The following is a 15877-nucleotide window of genomic DNA, read 5'->3' on the forward strand; positions in this document are numbered from 1 at the left end:
GAGTAGGATCCTGGTCTCTGAAGATGTTATTGTTTCTTTTCACACCAGCTATAAATAGTCCCCAGACTCATAACTTGATGTCTCTTTGATGAGTTTCCCAAGTCGCTTTGGTACAACTGGTACCAGCTCCCATTTTAAGAAAATGAAAAGCAGGAGCTGAATGAGAGCCCTCACACTCAAAGTGCTCATCTGTGGGTGTATCCTATGTATCAGCACAGAGACTTAACACAGACAGAATAACATCTGCAGTAATATGTAGTGAAATGAGGCAACCAGGTGCCACTAATTGCCAGGGAGTGGCATGAGCTTGTGTTAAGCCCACCTGTGCCTGATTAAGGCAGGCCCCAAACTGCACATGAGCAGGATTAGGGGGCCAATAAAAGGTGAGGCTTGAAGCACAGGCTCAGCTCAGTCCTGAGCAAGCCAGCAGAGAGGTCGGTTGCTCTTGGAGCAACAGCACTGATACAGGCTAGTCAACCCTGAGGGCAACAGACTCAGAGCACTATTTGTGAGTCTCTGCTGGAATACCTGGTTGGACCCTGGAGCATACCCTAAGAGAGGTTCGTCTTGCAACAGTAATACCAGTTGATGCAAGATTTAGAATTTTTCTTAGAGCCTTATATACAGGTTGTGTCTATTCCCCAAACCTCCATCTTAGGTTGCTCTTTAAAAATTCAGATTTTGGTAACAAGAACTAAAAACTCAGCATGAAGACACTTAACTTTAAATAAACGGGACATCCTGGGACCAGCTTTGTGACTTCTGGAAATACTATGGGGTGTCCTTATGCTTGCATGAGAGCTCTTCCAGGGAAACAAAGCTGCGTACAGAAGAATGAGTGAGCTGGCAGGGAGGTTTAATGGACAACATTCCTCTTTCATACTTTATTTTGTTCTACAAATACAGTACAAAAATAGATATTTTTTTTTCTGAATTAAATGTAAGCCATTTTCTAGCATTTCAGTCTTTCCTCTGTGACAATGTCCAGCAATGACTTAACTATTCCCCTCTACTTTTGAAGAGACAGTGTCAGTGTAATTTAGTTATAAAAATACTGCAAAAGACATATTAGCATTCCTATTACAAAATTGCAGGAAAAGCTTGTGTAGATTTAATATTCCTCTCTTAACAGCTTTTACATGCTGGGTAACATTTACAAAAGCTTTCTAGCTGCAGTGAACTGTTTCATTTCTGACAATGACACTCAGCCAGTTTTACATGTTTTGCTCCAGAACATATTATCCACATGGCCTTGATAAAACTGAAACAAATGTCTATGTTCAAATTACTTAAAAAGACATATTTAACCTTAAGTTTGAAATGAGGGCAGGGCTTCTCCCTTCTAATGGACAAAATTTCTGAAAGTAAAGGAAGATTGTAGGCTGAAAAGCCAAAATCTGAGTTTTCACAAAAGGCAGGTATTCTTTAGAAACTAAATTTCAAGATTACTCCAAAGCTTGACTGCATGCTTCTTTTCACCTTAGAGAAAGTGCTTCCCTTTCTGTGATGATAAGACAGTAAGATCAGCCACCACCAATTTGGATAAACTATGAATCAAAGAAGGTTCAGGTAGCTCACTGCAGACTGTTAAATAGCAGCCTCATACTTTAGTTCTGGGCAAGAAGGAAAAATTAAAAGGATGAAAATGTCAGAAGGTAGTGCAAATGAAAGGAATACCTGAGAAAACAGAATTATTAGTGCTGAGTGATAAAAAAGGGCAAAAAAACCCAACAGCACAAAGTGATCTTCTCAGAAGCTACAACTGCACACCTGCTTCTCCTAAATCAAATGATAAAAGGATGCACATAATTACCTGTGACAGCAGAAGGAACCTTTGATACTGAATTAGGTTGGCCCCTGATAGCACAGAAACACAAGTGCTCAGGAAGGCTAAGCCCTTAACTGGCAAAGGATACTTATGTTGGGACTATCATTCTTGCATCTGGAAAAAAGTAAGGAAATGCTTATTCTTTTCACAGTTTCTCAAAAGGAAACAACTGTGCTGCTGCTGCTTTCTCTTCTCGCTTGCTCTTTTTGGTTGTCTTCTCTTCTTTCTTCTTTTCTAACTGGCGATTCTGAGGCCAAGAAATGGCCACGTTCCCCACTGCACTCTCTGAACTTGGACCTCCTTCTTCATCAGAAGAGAATCCAGATCCTTTCTCTGCTTCAGGTGCTGATGGCTCAGTCTGGAAAACAAGGGGTGTGAAAATCAGGAAGTTCTAGAAATCACTCATAATTGTCCCTTTCTAGAAGGGTTTGTCTTGATCAAGCATTTATTAAACACAAGCAAAATATTTCTTGCTGCAGAAGAACAAAAATAAACATGCTTCAAAAAGATATCTTTCTCAATGAGGAAAAGATTAAGAAATAAAACATCTGACTTGGTAACAAAAAAATAGCCCTTTTCTCTTCGTGTCAGCTGCTTGCTTGGCTTGGAGGAATAAATCTAGGAAGGCGTTATGTCAAAAGAGAAAATAATACCAAAAAAATGATGCTTTGGTAAACACTATCTCTTGTTAAACAATAATGAATATTGCCTGGACATGACCATATTGAATTTTTATCTAGTTGCTTGTCACATGCTAACACCAGGAAAGGAAAAGATTGTTGAGCAACAACACTCTGGAAGTTCTACACTCCATGCCTAGTGGTAACATACTAGGAAAAAAGTATCTTAGTGTAGAGAAATACGATCCTGAAAAAGAAATCACTTATAGAAATGCAGAATACCTTAATGGAGTAGCGTTGCTTCAGTCTCTCTCTGATGAGAAGTCCTTTTGTCAGTAGTTTCCAATTCCCCAGAGCTCTTTTCTCACGCTTCTGTGGGACAAAAATTTACGACTCTGAGTTTCAATGTATTTACAACCACAGAAAATGGAAGTTTTAATATTTTAAACTGCCATTAAATGTGTCACAATCAAAGATTAAAAGCCATCAGGATTCTTATGAGTAAGATCTATGAGAATCCAATTATCTACTGAATACATTCATTACCATCACTTTCTAATGTGCACCCTGTGTAAATTACACCAAAAACACCCCCAAAACTTCAACCTCACATGTGTGTTCCTCAATTTTTATTTCCTAGCAGCTCTGTAAAACTATGCCAGAGTATGCATTCTGTTATACAGTGGTACACACCTGTATCAGATCCCACTGTAGTCTGGACAGCAAGCCCAAGAAGGGGTATTGGAAGGATGCAACTAGATCCTCATAGTCACAGAGTTCCATGTTTTTTGCTTACACAGCCCACCCTTGTTTGACTGTCCACAGTTTTAATGAAATTCACTTAAGAAATGTAACATTAAAGAAGCTGCAAAAATAATTCTCACCTCCTTCTCCTTTTTTTCTACTTCTGCTTGTTCATTCTCCCAAGCAGCAATGAGGATCTCTTTGTACTCCTCACAGACAACATAGCCATCAGTACTAGGAAGGAGAAAACAATCCTCTGTCATCTACTAGAAGAAAGGGAGCAAATACCTGCTGACCCAACCAAACCAAAAGCTACTGAAAGCTGATAGAACTGTTTGTCTCATAGGATCCAAGTGTGTAACTCATTACACACACTCCTTAACACAGATATTATCACTTAACTTCTGCAGGACATAAAAATCTGTGAGTTGCAACAAAGCAGCTTTACATACACTGGGTGTGAGTAGCCACCATGAAAATCAAATCCAGTGATGGCTTGAGCACAGTCTATGTCCAACTTCCGTGCCACTCTGTTCAGATTTGGAAGTCTCAGCTGCACACAGCCAACAGGTAACATGGATGGCAGGAAGAGATAGACGTTTCCATATTCATTCCGGGGAACCTGTTATTGGGAAAATGAAGAGAAATTATGACATTCCTGCTTTCTGGAGAGAAGTGAAAATTCTTGCTGCAGTTCAGGGACTCTCCTTCTTTTAGACCTGCTACATTCCTCTCCAGTATTCAACTAATATTCATATGACAAGGCACAAGCCTAGATTTTAGCTGCATGGTTATCTCCTAGCTATGTTCTCTGCCCAGGCTTTGTTACTCAGGCTGTGATGCAGAGAATTAGCAAAACAAACATGGGACTAGAAAAATTAGATCAACTGAATCATAGCTAGCAGTCTACATTGCTTGCACCCATTACTTGCACTCAGGAAAGAAAGCCCTCAGTGAAGTTTTGACCATTTCCTCCTGAGTACAGACACCTCCTCAGAACTTGTAATCCTGAATCCAGGTATTATCGACTGATCTCACCTCTGAAATACGCAACTTCTGGAAAATCAAGTCCAACACTCCCTTTAACACCAAGTGTCTGCCTCTCTAGTTACCTTTCCATCCACTGCTATAGGTGGCTGATACTCCTCTGTCTGCCAGCGACCAAACAACGCCAGGTCCTCTCTGTCCCGGTTTGTGGGCTCTGCGAGGCGCAACTTCCTCGCGTGGTTAGAAAAGCCTTTCACCATCTGTGCAAATACAATGAGCAAGCCTGTAATACCACAGTAACAAGCTGCCAGGGAGTCTAGAGTTTCCTAGGACATCAAAAGAGAGGGCTCTGGAAGAGAAGAGATGTCTGTTTCCCAGCTTCAGTACCCATTGCTTGAAAACTCTAATCCATGGCACTGGTATGTAACAGAGAGCCAGATCCTGCAGTTCATAGAAAACACTAGGATGTCTTTGAAGATGAAAAGGGTGAAGTTCTGCTAGATACTACTGCTGGGGTGGGACAAAGACAGAGTTGGGGTTTGGGCAGTATATAGGAACTATAGGCACAGTAGATAGACAGATTCACAATGCAGCTACCACAGACCATGCAAACAAGTGAGAAATCTACATCTGCTGACTGAGAGAAGGCAAAAACCAAGACAGAACTGAGCTTGAACTTCACAGGGCAGACAGGTTGCACAGGAGGAAGTCAAACTCTCTTACCTTGTAAGGCACTTCTCCAATTCTCACCACTCGAGCTTGCTTCAGCCAAGTGTCCTTTGAGTGCAGCGTGTGTACACAGTCTCTAAAAAAGGCCAGAAGGAAGCAAGCAACCATAAGAGCTTTGAAGTCTCCCCATTAAAGAATTCCAAATTGTTTTTTACTTGTTAGAAATTGTAAAAACGTGACATGCTGTCTGAGCAGCTAAATGCCTCACTCTCTCTACTGACATGGTCTGATACCATACTGCTGATATCACTGTGGTCTTCACACAAATTAACTCTTCTATCAGTTACAGAGATCACAGTCACACATAACAGCATGTGCACCACTCACCTAGAGTAGACAGCCTCTCCCCGGCAGTACCCTAGGATAGCAGCTGACTCAGGATAGATTGCCTGATATTTCAGGAGGTGCCTCTTCAGTGCATAAAGAGGATGATTTTTGTACTCTCCAATTGATGTTGGTAGAGGCTGATCTTGAAGCTTAACTTGAAACTGTAGGAATTATACAAAGAAGGATGAGTTCACAATTCTTTTGCACTAGTCTTTGTAGGAAAATGATCAAAGCATGGATCAAAGGGAAAAAAAAACAAAACCCAAACAGAAGCTTAATTGCATGAGCCAACAGACCAAAGCATTCTTCTTGCAAATAGGTACTTAGATGTGTACCCAGACCTGTGTGTTTTACAGATTCCCTCCAAGCACAGCAATGCTAAATTGTACATAACCCACGGGAAGTTTGCACCATGGGCTGTCCAGTACTTTTGCTATCCAGATTTCTCTGAACAATCTGAATTTGGTATTATTTTAAACTATCATTGTATACTCCTTTTAAAACATGCTCAATCTGAACATCTCAAGCTCAAATACAAACTTCCATCCAATTTCCAATGACTTTGCCTGAATGAGGACTGGACATCTGACACTACATGTCCTGAATAACCTGGTGACATTTACCTCATTTTCCTCCTTTATGTCTCTTTCCACAAAGGGACTTTTATATGGCAGCAGTGTGTCCTCCCACCACTCAGGGTCCACACGGCTCTTCCTTGTTGCAGTCATCCACATTGGGTCATATCTTTGAGTCACATCTCTGACGCTCCCATCATTGTCAAATCCCACGACGTAGGAAAGTGGCTTTGTGGCATGTGTGAAGCACAACTGGGGCTGGCCAACATTGCCATGAACACAGTCTACACACACCCACTTTTCCTCAGGTTCAAGGAAAACCTCCAGCCACTGGTCTGTGCCCATTACTTTTCTTACCTCCTGCTGCCCATCATCTTCATCACTAGAAATTATTTTGTTTCTCTTTCGCTGTGCAGGAGGCAAGGCTGGAGCTGTACTTTTTCCTAGCATGGACTCAGTTTGATATGAATTTTTAGATAACCTTGATTCTGAGGTTTCAGTTTTGGGGCTTTTTGTAGCTGTTACCTTTGACTTCTGGGAGCCCAGTGAGCTCTTCTGCATTTTAGAGACAGTTTCAAAATCCTCATCAGACACATCACTCTCCTCCTCTGAAATTCTGAAGTCTGAAACACTGCCCTCATCACTTCCACTCTCTTCTTTATAAGACACTTTGGAGGCCACTCGTCTCCGTCGATCATTTTTGGGCCTGACTGGGACATCTTTTTCTGCTAAACTGCTCTTCTCATTACCAGATTCCTTCTGCTCCTGGCTGTATGAAGTCAACTTTGTCTTGCATGTCCTTTTGGTCTGAGCAGTTCTAGGCTTCTTCAGCTCCTTGCTGTCTTCACTCTCTGAAGATTTCTCATCCTGCTTAGCTTTTTTGCAGGGGCATTTTTTTGCCACAGCTTTGGGCGTTGTGGCTGAGCTCTCCTGCCTCTCAGAGGTACCACTGAGAGACTGCCTCTTGGATGAGCTTTTTCCCTGCAAAGAAACAGGTTAGGTCACTGCTATCATCATGACTAAGAATATGTTAACAAAAAGACTGCAACCAGGATGAGGTACAGGCAGACCAAAGGTCAGCAGGCATGGTCAATCTGCATGTGTTAGGGACTTGTAAACTTCTGGCAAATGACAAAAGAGAAGTGTACTCAAGGAGCAAGTGTTTGCTCTCTAAGCTTTAAAGACATTTAAACCACAGAAGCATGGGAAAATTTTGCTGAAATACACAAAATGGTTGCCTTCTATAACAGAAAAAAAATTGGGTTTGTATCTCCTGCACTGTAGGCAGAACATTATCATCACCCTGGTTCATGCAGAAAGTGATTAACTTCAAGCTGCAACAGCTTGAAAATTTTTTCCAATCCTACTGTCTAAACATATTCTTTATTCCAACAAAACTACCTTTGCACTTGTTTCCTTGAGAGGAATAGGCTGAAAAGACAGCACAAGGCGACACAGCAGCTGTAATGCTCGCAGAATAATTAAAAAGATCTGCAAAAGAAAAAAAAAAAAAAGGCCTGTTTAACATTTTTTCAAGGTATATAAAAAAGCCCTCTTGAATCTCTTGCTAAACTGGGGTTCTGTCACAAGTAATTTTAATTTTAAGCAGTGCACAATCACTTACGTGAACCAATTCTTCATCATCTCGTGCAGCATAGATGGCAAAGCGTCTCTCCAAGGTTGACTGAAGGGGCTCTCCTTTTTCAGTGGAAAGCTCATCATTGATAGTGAAGGTTCCCACAAACCTGAAATGAGACATCAACTTACTGTCTGTTGTTAGTGATGGTATTCTTGAACTTTACAGTTCATCCTTTCCTTCTTAAAAATGACAGACTCTCAGCCTTTATTTAAAATCACTGAAAACTGATAATTACATTTGCCCCTCTTCCTGAACCCTGACTACATTCTATGTAACAGCATGATTAGGAGAGAGAGTTTTTACCATTTCATCAAGTTGGAAAGGTAGAGAAGGTCCACACGGCCAGCAGGGACTTTTGTGAAGTGGGTGGGGATGACAGATAGACCAATGGCATGAAGATCCGGCTGGCTGCAGATCCTGTTCCTATAGAAACCATTTGCTAATAAACACAAGAGGTGAACCTGAGAGAAGAAAGTTTCTACAGTGAGTTCACAAGATTTTCTTTGCTGGAACTATTGTCCATGGTAAAGATGAGGAAGGTTTTACTGCTCCCTTTAACAGAGACAGGCAACAACAAAGCCTCTCAGGCATAAGCAGGGGGGACAGAAGACTGTCCTCAGATCACAATTGAAGACAGCATTTGGACTACAGCCTTTTTATTTTTTCACTTCTAGCCATCGTGCCAAATTATTTGATCAAATTTAGTTTCTTCATTGTGAATCAGTTTAGAAATCTTTATGCTCAATTTTTTCTCTGCCAGCTGCTCCTGTGACCAATACCTTATGCGTGTCCTCACGAACCTCCTTGCTGAAACGTTTCATCAGTCTCCGAAGATACGCCTCAAACTCTGCTTGTCTTTTTTCTCTGCATAAGATAACAAAAGAAATGGATGTTGTGGGTTTTCTGTGGACCTGACTATCTAGATTCCTGAACAGAATCAATTAAAAAAGTCAATCCATCTCACAGAGAACCCTCTGTGCCCACTTAAGAAAAGTTGAGTTACTGACTAGTTAACTTCATCCTTTAACAGCCTTCTACTCTCTTCCCTGTTCTTACCCCCTCAGTCTTTTCTTCAGCTGCTCTGGGGTTTCAATCTCAATCTCGACAGGTTTGCTTGGCAGACTTACTGCTGGAAGAACATCAGCTTCTTCTAATTTATCTGTAGCAGGTTCCTGGAGCTCTGGAAAAATAAAATATGACTAAATTATAAGTAACATGGAACAGATGTCCCAGGGAGGTCTAATGATGGGATAAGAACATACCTAATCCTTCTCAAGTGTTCAACCAACCTACAAACAAAATATCCCCAGTAATTACTTGTAAAGTAGTAAAGAAAAAAGCTGACAACTCTTCACTTTAAAAGGCAAACAACTGTAGCAGCAAAACATAAAGATATGATCATCATGTATTATTATCACAGAATACTGATGGCCAGCTAATCAAACAGCTCTGTTGGTTTCACCTCCACTCCCCTGTATTAGGCAGTAACAAGTTTGCATCTTCAAACTGACCCATTCTTAGCTGTTCACTATTTGACAAAACAAACAGCTGATAAAGTTCTTTGTGCATGGCAGCATAATTTTAACGTAAGCCAAGAAAAAGTCAAATTCAAGGCACTACCATCAGGTCAGTAGTTGTCTGGTTTTCTTCCAAGTTTGTAACCTTTCTAAAATCATCATAAGATACAGATACGCACATGGAACATACTTCAGGTACACAGAATATATGTGATTACCTGAATCCAAATTAGAAATGGTTCAAAAATTAAATTACAAAAGAAAAATTTAAGAATATTTACTCCTTAAAACATATAAACACATAATTGTTACCTTCAACATCCTCCCATTCATCTTCACTTTCATCATCATCATCGTTGTCCTCAGTATTGTCTTCCATCTCTTTTTTAACAGGAGATTCTTTCTTCATCTCCTTCTGCAGGGGCTTTGGCAGATCACTGTCAAAATTATGAAGATGGCTTTAGAATGGGGAAGGATAGGTTTTTGTTTAAAGAAAATAGAGAAAGAACACAATAAAATACGGAAATAAACGAAACATGACCTTCATATCAGTAATAACAGATTGAGTATCTAACAATTAAATCACAGATACCTCCTCTGTAAAGCAAATTGGCTTTGCCACAAAAAAACATGGGCTCAATGGAACACTATTTTTTCAGTGCCAACTTGGGTCCTGGTTCTGCAAGGATGTTTATGAAGGAAGATGCCTGAACCTGCAAAAGGCTTCATGCTTTAGAATAGCTTGTACAATTAAGTCATTGGAGAAATGGTTCACTGAATCATTTGCTCTTAGTGAACTTTCAAAGTGTACCGAAATTGGAACTGTTTCTATCTCACTACCCAGTGCTATCATCGGCCAGAGCCAGTGCTTCTGCATTGGCTCTCACTGCAGAAGTGCAACCAATCAGTTATATTTTTTTTTAATTCATTTGCTATAGCAATGGGTAGACTGTGTTGATATTATATTAAAAAAACCAACATGGAATGATACGTTTAAAGATTTCTGGTCATCATTCTAAACCGAAACTTCAAGCCAACGCTTCTCTTCATGCTAGATTCCATAATGCTTCCCAAGACCCATGAAAACACTGTAACAGATGAAATAATATTTTCTTGTAAACACTTAATACATCTAAAACATATCTTAATATATTCAAATGTATCTTAAACATTTAATTTGAAAAGGTTCACATATTTGCTTCCAATACAGACAATCTCTCCCAGGAGAGTAAGATGGTAAGACTTGCAATGAGTAAGATGGTACTTCTGTTCAGCTGTGTGACACAAATGTACTGAATTGGACTGACAGACTAAAATAAACAGTTCACATGCACATATGCAGCATAAGGCCCTGAACAAATAGAAGAAACATGAAGAGAAAGCTCATATGGACTTGAATATTAAGCAAACTTACCTGCACATATCTTCTTTGTTCTGATTCCCTTTGCTTCTAGTATTTTTTTTATTATCTTTTATTGATGACTTTGCCTCGTTTTGCTTTGAAAGCTCATTTGCTGAGTTGGAAACTCCTGTATGACAATCCTCTTCCTTCTTCCTGTTCAGAGCTTTCGAGCCATTTTTCTTTATCGTGGGCTTTTTGTCTTCAAAGTCATCTGCACGGGACAGAAGAAAGGCAGATATGTTATCAGACAATGGTTCATCTTTGCATGATGAATGCAAACTCCACAAACTTCATGAGAGCTGCTGCAGAAGTCAGCCCGTGCAGTGAGGCCAATCCATCTTTCTGAGTAAAGAAAGAGGCAAGAATTGAACAGGAGCCGTCTAAGGAAAATGCTGGTGATAATGTAGTGAACAAGAAGTGCTTCAAGATTCCAACAGTCCGATCAACGGGGTCTGCTGGAAGACAAGCACTCAACAGACATTATGACTTTGAGAAGCTGCTCTGAGGTACCGTTTTCAAGGCTCCTGCTGGGACACGGACCCGCACGCTGCGGCCGCCCCGACGGACATTTCACAGCGGGCATCAAAGCCCCGATTCCGCGGGCACGGCCCCGCCCGTAGCACTGCGGGGAACAGCGCTACCCACGCCTCCGGCCCCGGCTAACGTCCCGGTTCCTCTCGAGGGCTGCTGCAGCCCGGAGCTCGCTAAGAGCGAACCGACACCCGCTGCTCCCATGCCCCTCCCTCCAAACGCCAGAGGCCTGGAGCCTCCCCAAGCCCGGGCGACGGCGCAGAGCACGGCACCGCCATGGCCTCCCCCCGTCCCGCACTCACCGTCCTCCTCTGGCTCTCCCCGCGGTGTCTCCAGCTCCCCGGAGCGTCTCTTGCTGGCAGACGCTGGCCGGGGCGATGCTTTACGCTTCCTGGCCATGGCGCTCCCGCGGCACCACGAAGACCACAGCTCCCGGTGCAACCCACGTTGCAGCCCCCGCCGCAGCCCCGCTCCCCCGGCCCCGCTCCGCCCCCGTGCCGCCCCTGTCGGAGGGGAAGGGAAGGGGAAGGCGCATAAAGTCTCGCGGGAGAGCGCGGGAAGCGGTTTGAAAGATGGCGGATGAAGTGGACCAGGTGAGCGGCTCCCTGCTTCCCTCAGCCCGGGAGGCAGCGGCGAGGCCTTCCCCGTCGCGGTTCCTCCTTCCCTCCGCGGGCCTGCGGAAACCTCCGCGGCTGAAGGGGCTCGGGATGGAGCCAGGCTTTCGGCTGCCGAGCTGGGGCTGGGCAGAGCCACCCCCCTCTTGGGCAGGCGCCTTCTCTGAGGCGCAGCCCCCCGGGGTGCGCGTTCTGTCTGACGTGAAGATACTGCAGGGCAGGCCGCGGTCCCGGTGCTGCTGCCGGGGTCGTCAGGAGTGCGGGCAGGGCCCATTTCCCCTAGGAAACATCGGAGAAGGGAAAACTCCCGAGGAGAGGAGGAAACCTGCTAAGGAGAACACTCTTGTTTGTGCCTTACTGAGAAAGAAATGGGTGGCATGCACAAAGGTGTTGATAGATTTTTGTTGTGACCCTGGAAGTCCGCCTGGAAAAGAGACCTCAGCCCGGTGTGCGTCCAGGTTTCTGACCTGCTCTGAGGCCTGGAACGAGCGCTGCGTTGTTGAGTGAGGCCTCAAGGAGAGATGAGATGTGTCTGTGGGGCAGTGTGACTGGTGTGTGCTGGCAAAAATGTCGCTCTGTGTGTGTGGTTCTGGCCTGTACCGTTTGATGGCAAGGTGTGGTACTGGTCCATGACCTTGTTCTTGAAGTGCGGTAAGTGTCTGCTGGTAAGGAATATTGTTTACAGAACAGTATGCATGAGGTATGATGTGCTGCAAACTAAGCAAAAGTTTTTTAACTAGCTTTGCTTGCTCTGGTGAATATCCAGAGTAGTAATAGCAGCTGCACTCAGGTTCAACAGGATGCAAAGGAATGATTGGTAATATATGTATCTATGTCTGTACTTGTTTGTTTTCTCTGTTTTGCCAACATTGAGGAATGGAAAAATTCACAGGCTTCTGTACAAATAACTTCTTTAAATTTATTTCTTTTTTAGCAGCAAACAACAAATACTGTGGAAGAGCCACTTGATCTCATCAGACTTAGTCTAGATGAGCGAATCTATGTCAAAATGCGGAATGACAGAGAGCTTAGAGGTAGACTACATGTAAGTAAAACTTTGAGAACGCTACCGTGCTTACTCAGCTGAGCACTGGGCAGCCTTTTTTTCGTGTACAACATTGTACAAGCTTACCTGCAGTTTTCCATTGGTTGTTTTAAAAAGAAGTTTTAAACTGCACATGATTGTATCTCATGGTTAAAAGTATGGAACTCATTAGAGAAGGTAGGTTAAAGATCATCTTTGTAACAGGGACTGAACCCTTTCTCTGGCCAAAAGTGTAATGTGATCACCAGAAAAACCTCATTTGTTCAGTACTGCGTCTGCTTTTAAATATTTCTCTAGAGCTTCAAGAGATGTATTTTGTTTTTCTTGTCTCTTGAATGATACCAAGCAATTCATTCCACTGCCTTCCACTTCCATTTTTATGTCTGTGAAATATGTAAAAATGCTGCAGTCCTCTTGTGAAGTGCCCTGGGGTCTTTTTCAGGCTGTATTAAGAATGAGATGATTATTATCGAAAAAGTATCTACAGAATTTTGTAGCATTGTGTGGAATACAGCATTCATGTAATTTAAGTTGGCCTCAGGTAATCAATTCCAGGAGGCTGTTACTAACAGCAAAGAATGTATAGCTGGTATCACGTTCATTAAGTATGTCTGTCTCCAAGTTCTGGTTTGTGTCCTAACTGAAAGCTTCAGAATTATTTCCTGGAAGAGCATTTCAGTGAATATAAATGTCTTTCCTTTTTTAAAATGCAGCACAGTACTGATCTGTTGGTATTTATGTTTGAAATTATAACTGATAACTGCTTTGTTTTGGCACAGTGGCATACTTTGGTCAAAATCAGGCTAAACTAATTATGCCTGAAAGTCTTGCAGTAATTCTCATTCTAATGACCTTGTGATTGAATTTCGAAAGAAATAATAAACTGACTTCATTTCTGCAGGCATATGATCAGCACTTAAATATGATTTTGGGTGATGTAGAAGAAACTGTAACTACTATAGAGATCGATGAAGAAACCTATGAAGAAATTTATAAAGTAAGGACTTTAGTGTATTTATCCCCAGAGAAATTTAAAAAAAAAACAAAACTAAACGGCATTATATTAAGTATATTGGTTAAGAATATTGGTTAAGTATATTGGTTAAGTATATTGGTTAAGTATATTGGTTAAGTATATTGGTTAAGTATATTGGTTAAGTATATTGCTGACTACCTTTTGAAACAAGATCTAAAAGCTTTTGGCAAATTGTTACAAAAATAAAAAGGATATCCAAAGATGTGGTGCTAATTGTACTGATCTCTTCAACAATCTGGAAGGTTGTATGTTTGAGCTTATATTTGTTGGGAGTTGTTTCTTGTGTTTTGTTATGATTGAATTGGATCAAATGCTTAGCAGATATGTTTTGTGAGCTATGGTTTTGTAAGTGTAAACTTTTCTTTCCTTCTTCATAGTCCACCAAAAGGAATATTCCGATGCTGTTTGTCAGAGGTGACGGCGTTGTGCTTGTAGCTCCCCCGTTGAGGGTTGGTTGAAGCAACAGAGGATGTAAACTTGTTGGAAAATTTCAGACTTTTGAACAATGGTTCATGTTTCAATCATGTGTCTCAAAATTCTCTACATGTATTTTGTAGGATGTTTTTGTCTACTCTTTTGGGAAGGGAAGGGGAACGAGTTTGTCTTGCAGAAAGTACACATAGTCAATGGAAGCAGTGTGAACCCAACCTGATTTTCTCAGAATTAATGTAACCCATGTAAATTGGCTCTCTTGTCACATCAGTAAAAGAATCCTCCATTTTTTCAGTATTGAAAAATAGCACTGTCTTACTTCTTTGTTTTAAATAAATATGGTTTATCTTTCAGATTTGACTTGTCGTGTTTCATAATGAAGACATTCTTATGTCCTTGTATAGAGCTAGTGCTGTATTAAGTTGTATGTAGCCTTAATTTCTGAGAAAATAGTAAGTTTTGTGTGTTTTGTGTCAATATCTGTCCTCATTAATACCCAAGTTTTGCAGATTGATGTTGTGCTATTATTTATGGCTTTTCTGAGTTCAAATTCTTGATGCACATCTTATAGCATGCAAGGGTGTGTGTATATATATATGTGTATGCATCTTCCACTTGAGATACATAAAGAAGATGGTCTTCTTTTTATATGGTTTTATTTTATTTGCAAGTTCAGAACTAGAGACAGAGGTTGTTGCAGAGGTTGTTGACTTGTGTGCTGTTAAGTTGCCTGGTGTTTGTTTCCATTTCCCACTGTCTGGAGCCTGTTTCAGTTCTTGAATACATTAAATTCTGCTGAATGCTTAAGATGCCCATTAGTGATCTGTAGTGAAGGTTCCCTGAATGAAGAGCCTTGAACAAAGCTCATTTTATGATACACTTTCTCCATTCTACCTTGTTTGCAACTTACTCTCCTTATTCTATGGGGGGAAAAAGGAACTTAGTAAAAATATTTGACATGTTTTAAAGGCATATGAGAGATGTAGGTCTATACTAGGCTATGACTTGTTTTTTAGACACACTCTCTAAGGTCAGCAAAAGCAGCTTCTCCACAGAAATACTGCTGGGTTTGGCTTTGTCTACTTTGGTCTTGGTTTTGAACTTGGTATTTGTCACTTTCATTTGTGTGACAGTGTTGGCAAACTTGGTGGCATTCAGAGATTCACCTTTACATCTTCTCTACTCCTAATTGTCCTTCAGTTTTCTTTTTCAGGTTGCAAATTTTGCATTCAATCATTTTTGATGAAAGCTGCTCCATTCCTTTTTGTACTTTGATTTTTGAATTGGAGGAGGGACACAATATACAAGGTGTTGGTAAATCAGCAACTTCTGCCCTGATAAATTTTATAACTAATATCTGTTAATAACACTTAAGTTCTCTGAGAATAATAGAGATGAGAGGTCTACATTCCCATTACTTGAGCCTTATTTGCCAATGTAACATATATCCATACATCCAGTAATTCTGCATTGCAGGGTATCAGCATGGCTGGAAGAGGTCAGCTCCTATGGCAGAGCTCACCAGAATGCCTATAGAACTCTTCAAAAAATTTCTCATTTGTCACCTTCTGCTGCTTTTGAAGTTTTAAATGAAAGATTATGCTTGGTGGTTGCTAGCTCAGAAATTGTCTAATTGATTTCTTGGGTATTTACTATCTGATTATAACAATCTCTTATTGTTTGGTCCTGAAATATCCAGTAGAATCTTTTGCTGATCTTCCAACTTGAAGAGAGATCTCCAGAGTGGGACCCAGTCTAAGCTCCTCCATGAGTGTGCATTAAAAAAAAAAAATAAAAAGCTTTTCTACAGTCCTGTCTTTTTTACTGTTCTTTCTACTCTTTGATCATCTG

At 41.2% G+C, this 15877-nt stretch overlaps 2 protein-coding genes across 2 annotated transcripts; one reads left to right on the forward strand and one right to left on the reverse strand.

Annotated features, from left to right (window-relative positions):
* Positions 1–822: 822 nt before the first annotated feature.
* XPC (XPC complex subunit, DNA damage recognition and repair factor) lies at positions 823–11387 on the reverse strand. The gene is made up of 16 exons (XM_030458512.1): positions 11202–11387; positions 10381–10579; positions 9279–9403; positions 8506–8629; positions 8229–8313; positions 7753–7910; positions 7435–7555; positions 7212–7301; positions 5859–6791; positions 5236–5396; positions 4903–4984; positions 4305–4439; positions 3645–3814; positions 3333–3426; positions 2731–2820; positions 823–2186 (listed from the first exon to the last, which is right to left on the reverse strand). Exons 1-16 carry the CDS (start codon positions 11296–11298, stop codon positions 1974–1976), a joined length of 2877 nt encoding a protein of 958 aa, XP_030314372.1. The 5' UTR covers positions 11299–11387; the 3' UTR covers positions 823–1973.
* Positions 11388–11419: 32 nt separating this feature from the next.
* Positions 11420–14381, forward strand: LSM3 (LSM3 homolog, U6 small nuclear RNA and mRNA degradation associated). Its single transcript, XM_030458513.1, has 4 exons — positions 11420–11492; positions 12448–12558; positions 13460–13555; positions 13972–14381. The coding sequence occupies exons 1-4, from the start codon at positions 11472–11474 to the stop codon at positions 14050–14052; spliced, it is 309 nt and encodes a 102-aa protein (XP_030314373.1). The 5' UTR covers positions 11420–11471; the 3' UTR covers positions 14053–14381.
* The last annotated feature ends 1496 nt before the right edge of the window (positions 14382–15877 follow it).

The sequence above is a fragment of the Calypte anna genome, chromosome 12 (assembly GCF_003957555.1).
Source record: "Calypte anna isolate BGI_N300 chromosome 12, bCalAnn1_v1.p, whole genome shotgun sequence".
Classification (NCBI taxonomy): domain Eukaryota; kingdom Metazoa; phylum Chordata; class Aves; order Apodiformes; family Trochilidae; genus Calypte; species Calypte anna.